At 38.2% G+C, this 13,434-nt stretch overlaps 1 protein-coding gene across 1 annotated transcript; it reads right to left on the bottom strand.

Annotated features, from left to right (window-relative positions):
- Window positions 1-7,124: 7,124 nt before the first annotated feature.
- LOC112567531 (perivitellin-2 31 kDa subunit-like) lies at window positions 7,125-12,090 on the bottom strand. The gene is made up of 4 exons (XM_025244226.1): window positions 12,083-12,090; window positions 10,598-10,645; window positions 10,159-10,194; window positions 7,125-8,123 (listed from the first exon to the last, which is right to left on the bottom strand). The coding sequence occupies exons 1-4, from the start codon at window positions 12,088-12,090 to the stop codon at window positions 7,295-7,297; spliced, it is 921 nt and encodes a 306-aa protein (XP_025100011.1). The 3' UTR covers window positions 7,125-7,294.
- Between the last annotated feature and the right edge of the window lie 1,344 nt (window positions 12,091-13,434).

Raw genomic sequence — 13,434 nt, 5'->3', positions numbered from 1 at the left:
GCGGCTATGACGAATTTTAACATTCTGCTCAGTTGACCATTCGATAATTGGATGACTCGACCACTGCCCCGAGATGCTACACGGTCATTGCTGTATTATTAGAGTAGGTTCATTTCTTAATTGGGGAATATTGGTGATCGCTGATCTTTTATTACTTTTCTTCAAAATGAGCATGATCATTTTTGAGCATGTTGAAATTTCGATGTGGCTGCTGTTAACATTGGACGATTGGAATCGTTTGGTCGCAGTGTATGTGGGTATATAGTAGATAACTTCACGCATAACATCTTATATCATCTGCTACAAGTGTATTATTTAAAAAGACGACTGCACACAACAAAAATTGAAGTGTTAGGACACATCACTTGATTCAATTTTACTTCTAACTCCCATTAAGATTTTTTTGACAGGTTTCATGTTTTTGTATGAAGTACTACAATTTAATGGAGATCACTCACTGCTCACTCGTTATTTTGTTCACTTTATCAAAACAATGATATAAGTGACGTGGCAAGTGTTAAATATTGTGACTCGAACTTAAAAATAATGCTAATTTTGCTGTACGAAGTATTAGGAGAATTTGTAAACATGTTTGTATTGTTTATCTGCGCAGTTTCCCACGTACCACGTGCAACCAGCTAAGCCAGCGCGAAAACAGCGGCAGCCAGATGTTGCGGTCATTGTAAGGATGAGCAACAGAAGCTCAGACGTAAGGTTCGATATACTGGACAGCTGATTATGGATTTTACCAACCGTTACTGCAGGAATAAATAGTAAGCTAAACTGAGCCAGTGGTTTTTTTGAGACAGAAGGTGGTATGCATATATTGTTTCCATAATGAGAACAGGATTTATGTGAAACAAACTTAGTTTTTTTCCAGATAACAGGACGATTGAATGACAAATTCAGATTGGTTTTTTCTGTACTTCTCAAACTTACATATAAGGCATAATGTCAGATCAGTTCTCTTTAGTTTAGACTTTAGAGTGTTCTCACTGGTGTGCTATCTTGTTTTATTAGGTTATAAGAAACATGTCTTCCTTGTAACCATATTGAAGTAAACAAACAATTAATCATATTTGGATTCCAAAATGAATATGAATTATATAAGATATTCAGCCTTACTAAAAGAAAAAAAAATTATATTTACAGAAACAGATGTTTTAATATGCAATTGGGTGTGCATTTGTAATAGAAGTAAAGAAAAGATACTATGAAGAAAAATATTATCATACAATAAATTGCAAATCAGACATTTTTCACAACAGTGGTTATCGTAATTATAACCAGCTCATTTCTACATATTGAGAGATTTGGGGTGAGTGGGTAGGGGTTAAATAATTTTAAATAATAATACCAGGGAATTGCAAAAAAAGTGAAAAAGTATTTACAATGAGGATAAGCAGGCGCATTTTAAACCTTCCAGCTTCTTCCTTTTCCTCCCTTTTCTTGGTATAATGGTAATAAGTTTAAATGCAAGTTAATCTACAATGGATGTGCATGATATATCCCTTATATGTTTTTCTTTAGAGTTTACTATGTATTTTCTCAATAATGTACAGTCTAATATGCCAGGATCATTACCATTTATGCAATGTTTTATCATCAACGCCATCATATTTTATCTGTGGTAGAGATATTTTATGCCTGACAGAAAAGTGCCTCTGTCAGTGGCTGCTTGTACTACTTTATTATGCTGCATTAATGATTGTATATAGGGCACCATTATGTATTGATTTTACCTTCCTTGCAAGGCTAGCCAGTCACTACAAATTTTGTGTACTTGCTTCAGACATCCGGTTTTTAAAGCTACATCTATGTAGACTAATCACAATTAGCGAAATGCAATAGCACTCACTAACATTTCAGAAATAGGTCTGGCTGTTACTATATTATTCTGTGTTGTGATACTCTCCTTTTGAGACACAAACTTATCCTCTTCTCTTTCCAGACAGGATGTGGACACGAAAGTGCAAATCCTTGTTATTGAAGCCTTATTTTGACAGGATACAATTTCTTTTCACTCAATCAACCCTTCTTTTAAAACTAAACGTCTTTAGAAAAATCATATTCAACCTATGATATATTGCTATGTGTGGCAGTTGTTAATCACAAGCTCTGAATAGGTCAAAGCATAGTAGAAAGAGTAAGTGTTGTTACTTTTTAAAGTATAAATAAAAGAATGCATCCATGTATATACTTGTGCTTAAGTGCACTCATGTGTGCTTATACATGGTCCAAAGATACATTTGCATGCAAAACTTAATTATTTTTACATCTCCAACTTGTCCATGGTTTTATGGAATGTGCATAGTAAGAATGACTATGGCAAAAGTGGCAGAAGTAGTTTTCTTTACACTGGCATTCTGAGGCAAGTGTATATGCACTATTGTACTTTTTTCGATATCAGGTCAGCATCAAACAACTGCTACAGCATAGCATATACTTACAGATTGGCATAGTCTGTGGCCAGGCAGACAAATGCATAAAATCTTTTGCTTTCTGGGAACATGTATGTCATGATATTGACAAACTTATGCCCATGTGCTCACGTAAACTGGAAAAAAAAGTTTTTAACAGATAAAGGCCATAGTTATTTTATATATTGCAGAAATGGTTTTATAGTGGAGGATCAGAAATACAGACTTGAATTAAAAGCATTGCTGCATGAAGGCGTGCTAATCCAATGGCAGAATATAGCTGAATGAAGGCTTTACTTAAAGAAACTATTTTTCTTTTTGATATGAACTTTGATTTAGAACTGCACATAATTTTTTGAATACTGCAGCAGTGATGATCTTGATCTCTTGTAAGTTGTCACTGTGTGTTGTATGGCACTTTATGCAAATTTTACATGCTGGATGACCTTCAAGGAATATTTATAAAGAACCCTTACTAGAAAGGCTAACTTTTTGGGAGTGGGTTGAACTTTTGACTTCATCTATAATATTTACTCCAGAAGTTATGACTGCATATGCCTATGGCCCACATGTACACTCAAGGAATTATGGTAAATAAAGGAAGCAGAATCTGCGATTTGTTCAGCTGACATATGATTGTATTGATGGCAAGTTACTTCTCTGTCATGCAATGTTATGATGTGACGAAATAAAATATATTTTATATTTAAAAAAAAATACCTTATCCATGAGATGCACGACAAATGAGGTGGCAATTAAATGGCTATGCCGGAAAGGATCGGGTGCAGTCATGACACCGAGTTTACTTCAAATTACAATTTTTACATACCATTAGCACCAATCCTTCTGTGTGGATTTAAACTGTGGACCTTATTTGCCGATACAGAGAGAAGAATCTGTAGGTATTCGAACACACATATTTAAAGATGATGGTTAACATTTTAACAAGACACCATAAACCCCTACTTGCTACAGTCAGGCGAGGTAATCGGGTCTTGCTCGGCTACATGATCGGAACGACACTCTCGTAGACTCTCCTTCAAGGTTCCATGGACGGAGGTGGACGTCACTGTGGCCAGATAGAGAACTGACGTACAAAAGTGAAGAGATGGAATGATTATTCCGTGCTGAACCCACTGATCATCATCCAAGGCAGGCGAGAGTGGTGGGCCTTGTCAGCTGTCACGTCTGCTCATGTGCCACTCCAACCCCCACAGCAAACAATATCAGTCAATGGACAAATCCATGAATATAAAGTAAGTCTACGTCTCAGCCTTTTAAAACTATTAAAACTTACTGTTCTAGGAAAAATATTGAAAGTTTTTTTTTAACAGTCACGAGAATATATAGCTCAAGTATGTAGATCGCCGAAGAAATTTTAACTGAGAAAATCTATATACATGTATATATAAAGTTCAAAGTGCTGGATTTTTCCAGTGTTCCTGTAAGTTTATTTAGGGCTTTTGCGCAACTTAAAAACCCAGAAAGATTTTACTTTGAAGAACTACTTTCACGTCAGCGGAGAATTAGGGTTTTATATTTCACATTTTTGAAATCTTTGATGGTCCTACCGATCATGAACGTGTATTTATTCGTGTACCGATCGTACGACTCGGAGTCGAGCCATTTGGGAACGCACCCTTTGAGAATACAGAAAACATTTCTTCAGTTACTTCATGTCCTCTTCCCGCGATTTATACGACTTTTTCTTCTATGTATGCGTCATTTGTACGTCTGTGCGAGGCTGTCTGCAGGTAGTAGAGCCGAAATCCCCGATTCTGCTAAAATTGGTATGTTTGGAAGCCTTATTCATTAGTTCTTGCGGATAAATTTGTGACGATCAAACGCCGGTAAAAGGTTGTTGGACATGTCGTCTTTTTGTCTAAGATTAATATAAAATGTAAACTAGACAATTTTGATTTCTAATCTATTGTGCTTCTTACGCTATAATTTAAATATTTCGCTAAGCAGTTTTAGAGCGCACACAGTAAGAGTTATTTTAAGAGTTATAAGCGACTTCCACAAGCGTGGTTTCTGGAAACGGAAATGGAGATTACAGTCATTTGTGATAAGCTGTGGTAGGTCGTGAATTGTTTCTTGTACAAATGACGTCTTGTGTGCGTCATTTGTTCCACGTCACTCTAAGCAGAAAAAAAACGTCATAAATAAGAAAGGCAATTGCTCTTTAATGGCCGATCGAGTGAGCGGGAAAACAATTAATGTTCTTCGTCCGCCATCTTCTTTGTAACTCTTTCTGTGAACTTTCCTCTGAATTTCTGCCTCTTTGGCTCGATTCAGCAGCAAATCAATTCATCCTCATTGTCATCTGAGGGGGATAATCCAGCGTTGTGTGGTGTGTGTGTGTGTGTTTGTGTATGTGTGTGTTCTGTCGTCCGTATGCACGGTAAGAAAACATAGAACCATCGACTTTGCACGAAGTTATATTGTCACAGTTGTAGGACACCATTTTAATATTTTCAACAATCAAGCGATGCAAACTAGTCTTCTTCGGTCATGTGACCCGGCACAACACCTTGTTGAAAACTATCCTTCAAGGTACCTTGGAGGGTAACCGACGCCGCGGTGGCCGAAGAAAGAACTGGCTTACGAAGGTCAAAGACTGGAAGGGTCGTACTACACAGAACCTGCTGACTATCACCCAAAATCGGCAACAGTGTCGGGCCCTCGTCAGTTGTCGCGCCTATCCTTTTGTTTCCAACACGAACTAATATCCCTGGACTGTTGGCAGACGAATTTTTCCAGTTAGCTTCTAAAACTGGACATGAGACAAGATAGCTTCCGTTTTATTCACATTTCAGATTAACTACTAAGACGAGGAATAATACAAGAAAGCTTTCGGTTTAGTCACATTCTTTGTTACGGCTCGTCGAGACTAACAGCGGATCACTTCGCAAGAGGCTAAACGTTGGTATGGACAGACAGACAGCAATCCACCTTAACACGTCCTTGGTTTCCAACAGCAACAATTGTGGGTCAAGGCACGACTGACTTTGTTCTTTCTTAAATTCTATTCTGTTCATTTATGTGTCTGGCGGTTTTGCTGATTTACATAGTATAATTACTGCTGTTAATTGTTTCAAATCAAATTGTGTTTGGGAAATATTAGGCATATGAGGAAAACTAGTGTGGCAATATAAGGCACGTGAGCAAGACTCTTCTGGTAGTGTGTGAAGAAAAGAATTTCATGGCAGTACGTGTATGAAAAATGAGGCACACTAGCATGCATGCCCTTTTGCAAACATTCTTGAGACCTCAAATTTAAAAAAAAATATTTCAATAAAGCGAAGAGAAAGACGAGACAAAGGATCACGTGGGTTACTTCCCGTTTTCCATCACTACTGGCTGCTTGCAGGTTTTAGTTTTCGCTGCTATTGAATTGAATTTTTTTTTTTGATGGGTCGACGACCCTTTCAAAGCAGGGCGTGATATACATTTCGTTCTCGGCAGTAGAATATGCACAAGTAGAATATGCAAATTAGCATAAAGTGCATAGATTTTTTCGTATTGTTTCAATCACTCATTACCTAGCACTTACACTCCTACCAACCGTTCTTCATTTGCCCTCTCTCTCTCATCTTCCACACCTACAGCTACGCACGCACCATACACGCACACACCCATGGGCTCTCTCTCTCTCACACATATTAGGTCATCGGCCCCCAGCCTGTTTACATTGTGACCAGTCCTGTGAGTCCAACCACCTGGGGTCAAGTTGTTTGCTCAGTACTTTCAACGTTCTCGTTGCGCCTCTTTATAGCATAAAAAATAAACATGGCGACATTTCTGATATCGTGTGTTTCCCCTTTAGACAACACAGCCAATGTCGTCTGCTGATATCCACTGTTTATCAGGGGTGGAAGATACTTGGTCCTGATATCCACATAGGTTTGACACTGTAGCAGAAAATGTTCTTCATCTTCCGCTTTGTCTTGGCACAAAGGACGGTTTTTGATCAAAGTGTTAGAATATCTGTTATTGATATTTATTTCGCTAATTCCTAGTCTAAATCGTATTAGAGTATTTCTGAACATTTTTAATGGTTAATACTGAAAGATATCTTTCGGGTTCAAATTCCTTGTTAAACTGTCATGTTAAACTACTAAGTTAACAAATATTTGATTTTCGGTCTGAAAATGTTAAAATGTTTGCCTGTGTTTGGAGAGAGAGAGAGAGAAAAAAAGAAAAAAAAAAAGAGAGAGAGAGAGAGAGAGAGAGAGAGAGAGAGAGAGAAAGAGAGAGAGAGAGAGAGAGAGAGAGAGAGATGCTTTTCTTTTTTACGTTAAAACTGTTTGTAGAAGAAATTTTTGTTAACAGATATATTTTTAAACTTTTCTTTGTCACTAATTTTGAGTCAGGTGCTAGTTTGTATAACGATATCGCGATAATACAGGCTTTGTTTTTAAACTAGCATGAAAGAAACATCGATCATGCGTACATGCATTCGTGTGTGTTTTGTCATATTATGCCACAGGCAGTACTGTTTATGCATGATTTTGCTCAGACTATAGACAAAGTATTGCAGGATTGAAATGATTTAGATGTATTTGTTTTCTCTTATCTTTCTTTTCGGTTGTCTCAATCTTTGAGCTGTTTAACTTCCCAGTTTCTTTTCTCCATACATTGGCAATAGAGTGCACACGAAGCATTCAATTGATGACGTGAAAAAACAAGAAAAAAAAACACTGCGGATTAAAAGATTTTATCTGCTTAGAATTTAATGAGTGCCAAGTCACATAGCTGCACAAAAAACATTGCCATTGACGTGACTGGCACTACTGAACGAGATGGTGTAAGAGATTTTTAAGTCAAAGAAAGTTCGTTTCTACTTGTGACTCTCAGATTTGTCACGAGTTCTACAGGTTGATGAAGTACAGGTCACCGGCAGTGTCGACGGCCCAGGCGACGGTCCCATAGGTGTCCACCCGAGTCATGCCGTTTAACATGCTGGACCAGCCGGTGCCCTGTGGCAAGGTGCACGTGATGCCTGTGCGCTGCACCAGTTCCCCGTTAGAACGGACGGCCAGCACCACCCCGCTGCCGGATGAGACATGTTGGAACGGACTCGAGTCAACTGTGATCCACGCTCCTCCCTCGGTGTCAGGGTAGCCAAAGGTTCCAGTTTTATATTTCAACTGGCTGGTGGTGAGCCAGGCGCCAGCGCCACCAGTGGTAATACTTTCGGTCCAGCTATCATAACTGTAACACCAGTTGGTTACGCGGCTGGCCCACCAGCATGTTCGCCATGTTAGACTCTGAACTTTGTTGTCGGTATCGATACGAACAGAGAATCGGACGTCTTGTTTCAGAGACATGCCAATGTATTTCGTCCACCACTCCCAGCTGTACGGGGCAGCCCCGAGAGGGGTGGCTTTACTGATGCCTTCAATACGAAACATTTCTCTTTTAGCAGGATTGATATAGGCTACTGTGTCCCTACCTACATCCACCTGATTTACCCCGTCTACCTTAAACTGCCATCCAGAGCCCATGTTGGGGTTGTCGCCGTAGGTTCCCGTGCGGTAGAAGAGATTGTTTGCACGGTTGACAGCCCACACGCCAGCCGGTCCAATAGACACATAACTGTAGGGCCAGTTCTCGTCCCTCGGCAGTTTGGTATAGGTGAAGGCTTGACACTCGATCAGCGCAAAAACAACTAGAAGAAAAGCCACTCTAGAAGCGTGTCTGCACGAAAATACAAAAAGACCAGAGATTTTCATGAAACAGAGTTATCTGTATACTGTACTGTAAACAAACGAATGATTACATTGGTCAACACTGAAGTTATTACTGAGTTCAAAAGGTCATAATCTGTTGAATGTTGTTGTGCTGAACACGCATATGACTATGAACAGTTTTTTTGGCCCTCGGTTCGTAGATGTTTGATAACGTTCATTGTATATTTGTTACCGTTTATATGTATCCAGTAGGACTTTAACAACATCCTAAATAAGTCTGGAATGATGTCATGCTGCTTTACATTGCTTAATTACGTCAAGCACACGTCATCCAGAGTTTATTGCGTCATTTTCTGATGCAATGCAGGACTGACAGGCGGCTGCTGAAGTAAGCTGACGTTAGCAGTGTACTATTTATAGCCTCGTTAGAAAGGTTGAGCATTTAAATTATTTCTGACTTAATGAGACAGTTTAAGCTACTATTACCTAAAAATGTTATTACTTTATCCATTTAGGTACAAGACACAACAGTAACTTCTCAAAAGTGCGTTAATACCACGTGCAATGTTTGCTGTATTTGTGGGAAAGTGACATTTACCAACCAAAAGCAAAGTATCACTTGTGAAGTGAAGAAAGCACAATATCTTTACTTTGGATGCGAGATTGGCGACCAAGACAAACTTTGTGTCTGGAATACATGTATATGGTGTGCTACACGTGCAAGACAGATTTCACAGTGGTTAAATACAACAGACCATCAATGCCGTTTGCAGTACCAATGGTGTGAAGAGCCAAACAATCACACAAATGGCTGTTGCTTGGTTCCTCTTTTACCTGGGCGGGATAACGAAGCCAAATAAGTCGAGAATAGTCTACCCAAACATTCTGTCTACATTAAGACTTCCTGTTCCACAACATCCAGCAAAATATTCCCTTGATTCAGCTGATAAGGACGAGGGTAAGCCGACCTGTTCTTTTCGTGGTCAGTCAGTATGCAGTGATCCAGTGCAACAACCCCACAAAGAACACAGGAAGAACTAAATGACCTGCTTCGTGATCTGGACTTAGTCAAGAAAAAGGCAGAATTGTTAGGTTAAAGACTCCAAAAACGGAATCTTTTAAAAGACGTCACAGTTTCTTCATACCAAAAGCACCACCAGAAGTTGGAGCCTTTCTTGATAAAGGTAGGTAACCAGGTATTCTGTTCCGATAATTAGGTCCTCATGGATGTCTTAGAAATCACTCATGACCCACAAGACTAGAGACTTTTTGTAGACTTTTGGAAATTGACTGTGGTTATGCACAATGGAAAGCGTCTTCCATCTATTCTAGTAGCGCGTGCTGTCCACATGAAAGACACGTACGATAACTTAAAGTTGAATCAGCTACTGAATTCCATCACGTAAAACTGGAAACTCTGTGGTGATTTGAAAATGGTTGCTTTTGTAAGGGGACCGCAGCAGGGAGATACACAATGCATGACAACCTTTGTGAAACGACCCGAAGATGAGACTTAGCGATGATTGTTTATGTAAAGCAATTATTTTCAGCCCGGCGAAAATTCTGATAGCAGTTATCACGTTTTACTTATCAGTCACATTGGTTTGACGTTAATATATAAATAAAAATAGTCAAATCGTGGCACTTATTAGGAGTGTAGCATGGATAATCCATTTTAATTTAATTAAAAGAGCTTCAAGCCATTTCTTAAAAAAGAGGTGAAAAAAAGTAATTTGCGCATAATGTTATAAATATCAAACTGCATCTTACTGAGTGAACAAAGTTTTTTGAAAAGTCAATTAAATGTTGTCTAGAAGACATTTATATAGTCAAATATAAAGTAGGTCCCTACATTTTCTTCCCAGTTTTCTGATAAATAGTAATATTTGTGTCTACTGCTTAAGTTTTAAGCTCTTTCGGCATTATTGGTTTTATATTAGTACATGCTGTCGTTTAATTGAAGCTTATTTTGAAGATCTTTACTATTAACTAGGAATTATCATCATACATTAAAAAGAAAACCTTGTCCGAAAAGTAAATACCTTTCCATGATGAAGTGTATTTTCTTCACCAAAGAACTGCAACAGTCAGAAGACGAAAGAATTAATTGTTTATTCGCAGTTAAAAATGTCTTGTACAAATAAATCTCAATAAAATCTTTAATGTCTAATAAAAGTTTCAATCGAAAGCCAATTCGTATCTGGAGCTACTTTTGCTTTGTGGCTCAGTCTTGTCATCCATATTAAACAGCCTAGAGGAAGGATATTGGATAAATACTGACTGGACAGTATATCAACCAACACAACAAAAGGTGAAAAGTAAGTAAAGGTTACATAAATTATAAATAACTTTTTTTCTGCTGGTATCATTTTCACTTATAGACAGACTGTAACAAAATACATGCAAGTTTAGATCCAATGTACTTTCTCAGAATTAAATTACGAAAGAGAAAATTCCCCCATGAAAGATACGAATTGTTACCTTGAAATGTTCCGATAGTTTTCGGTCCTTCCTTCTGGTGCCGGCAAGCTTCATGTCCACTTTTATATACTTGATGCAGGTACCCGTGAGGAGGCCGCACGCCAGTCAAAATGACGGACATGGAATAGCGACAGTTGGCGCAAATCAAATGCAGAAACTTAATGAAGGTATGCTCAGGTGTTCCAAATGGTGCACTTATTAACAGTTATTCGTTTACATTGTCTTTTAATTTGTATCAACATCCGAAACTTCCCTAGCTTGACGTCCTTTTGTGCAGCACAACAAAGTGAATCATTCATCTGTCAAGGCTGGCAGGTACTGTTTCGGTTGACCAGGTTGGTGGGAGTTGGAAACAGATTTCAAGTAGTTGAAATAAGAGTAGATTGAAACAAACAAACAAACAAACAAACAAACAAACAAACAAACAAACAAACAAACAAACAAACAAACAAACACAAACGTGCGCAGAGAATTAACGATGCATTCGCTAAGAGAATGGTATTTCAGGGAACTTCAAAGGTTTGTCTCATCAGTGATTGGGTTTGTTAAGATGGTCGTCAGGTCTAAAAGTAGCGGAACTTGACTCATTTGTTTTAACAAGTCGTGTAGCCAATCAAAAGTAAGGGTATTTTAACAACGTGCCATCACACTAGATGCTAACGCTCTAAGTTTAGTACAAAATGAATGAAAAATCTTGATCTTTATGGCTTTCGACACGAAACGAGCTAGAATGATGTTAACGTGCCTACATGTGATTCCATGAATAATATTTATACTAGTCATGACAAGAGAAGAAAAAAAATATTATTTGTCCCAGAAGGCAATTCAGGGGCAGCTCGGTGGAAATATGTTATTCCTAGAATTCAATTTTTACTTTTATTCCTAAAATAACATTTACAGTTGAATTTGTTTAGTCTTGAAAAGTCTTTATAGAGCATCTTGAAGCTCTGTGTGCAAAAAGTTTGAATCAAAGTTTTTCATTTTGATAAAACAGTAAAGAAAACAATAAAAACATTTGTGAACAGTTATTTATTCACATCCTCCTCACTATTCGTACCGAAGTTTAAACATATGATCACATGTGATCAGATGCTCTACATCGTGCTGCACCAATGATGTTGCTCATTTGTCCGAGCAAGGCAGCCCGCTGTGATCCCACCTGCCGTGGCTGTCAGGCAGCTTGAAAGTCTGTGGCGTGTAAATAACTGGACATAAATACAAGAAAAGCACATAGATCACATCTATGTTTGTGTAGTGAATAAAAGCGTGTAAAAAAAGTAAAAGACTCACACGCACAGACACACACGTTCTCTCTCTTCCAATCACTGAAACAAGAACGCAAGGAGGCAAACACAAATGACACACACACACTGAGTTGGTGACCTCAGGTCACCTCAGGATAGTACCAGATGACGGCCTGTTTCTGTATTAAACACCTCTCTGAAAGCTGCTTTTTTTTCCTTGAGAACAAAGCTACTTACATACCTTAACATAGTGTATCGCCAAACCGCTGGCGTAGTTCTCCACAAGTAGGGTAGCGTCCACAAATACATCACACCAACAGTAAATAAATGACTATGTAAGAGAAAAAAAACTACTGGTACATTAAGGGATTCATCTTTATGGAAAAGTCAATCAGTCATGTATTTTGTTATGTTTATCAAGCGCCATGTTTGAGTGAGTTGCGGTTTCTTAATTGGACATGGATATGTAATCCAATAGCCAAAAATGGCACGAAAATAGTAATAATTAAATTCTATTGGATGTTCTAATAAAATGTTATTTGTTTGGCGCTTTAAGTTGATACATATTTTTTTAATGATTTGTTTTTTTAATTTCTTCCAGTGCGACCTACTTTCCGAAAATGGTGTATCCTATTTTTATAATTGTAGATTAATTGTTATAAATATTTAAGAACCACTGATCAATTGAATTCAAGTGAAGAGTTAGTGGTGGATCGTAGTCAGCCACCGAGAATGAGTTAAACTTCTTGTTCTAAATACCAAAATGCTGACAACCTATCACCTATTTCTACTATTATTTTAGGTTGTGTCTGTCACTTGTCACAACATTCTACACTAAAGTCGAGCGTGTAGGTGTTGATGGGAGTGTCGACTCCAAACCTAGTGTGTCCAGTACAGATCGTTAATATGCTCAAAGTGCCTCTTGTTGAGGATTCGACTGATTCGATATTATTTCATCAAGATCTCTGAATCCAGCTTATTCCTCAGCTAGTATCTCTTCTGTTCCCCTTGAAGGTCCTCTAATTAGTATCCTGGCTGTTCTGAAGGATAATGTTGTCTGTCATACTCCTTCCAGCGGTGTCGTCCTCCCAGAGAAAGTTGCCCTTTGTGTCCTCAACCACGCAGGTTTGCTGCTTATTCTCACGTGTACGGGTCTTGAGCAAGCGGAAAGTCTTTTGGTTGTCGACCCACATCCAACCGCCATCACTGTCATTGCTTTTCTTTTCGAACTGATTCCGAATCAACTCATCAAGAGAGTGGTGGGTGACGACCTGTGTTTCCTTGTCAGGGTGAAAGGTTAACTTTTGCGTACATCCCTTTTAAATTCTTATCTGAACGGACTCGGAAACCCATACTGTAAATATATTTAATGTTCCTTAATTTAAAATTTGTTCCTCATAACATGACTTTTGTGCTATTGCATTAGGTTTTATTAATAGTTTTATGTCTACGATTTAGTATACGTCTACGCTGCATTAACTATTATTTTTTCAAAATGTTTCATCTACATTTTTTGATGTCTCGACAAAATTAGAAATATGGATTCCTTGTTAACAAAAGCACAAAAGAAATACAAATGTACGAATAGCACGG

Source organism: Pomacea canaliculata, linkage group LG7 (assembly GCF_003073045.1).
Source record: "Pomacea canaliculata isolate SZHN2017 linkage group LG7, ASM307304v1, whole genome shotgun sequence".
In the NCBI taxonomy this organism is placed as follows: domain Eukaryota; kingdom Metazoa; phylum Mollusca; class Gastropoda; order Architaenioglossa; family Ampullariidae; genus Pomacea; species Pomacea canaliculata.
The sequence above is the reverse complement of the archived record's forward strand: the minus strand, read 5'-3'. Positions and strand labels throughout refer to the sequence as shown.

Bases quoted from the DNA above. Each gene is read 5' to 3' on its own strand.
- LOC112567531 (XM_025244226.1), bottom strand. The intron at 10,195-10,597 runs GTAACAATTCGT...TGACTGTTGCAG, and splicing joins AACTATCGGAACATTTCAAG to TTCTTTGGTGAAGAAAATAC. The intron at 8,124-10,158 runs GTATTTACTTTT...ATTTTCGTGCAG, and splicing joins ATACACTTCATCATGGAAAG to ACACGCTTCTAGAGTGGCTT.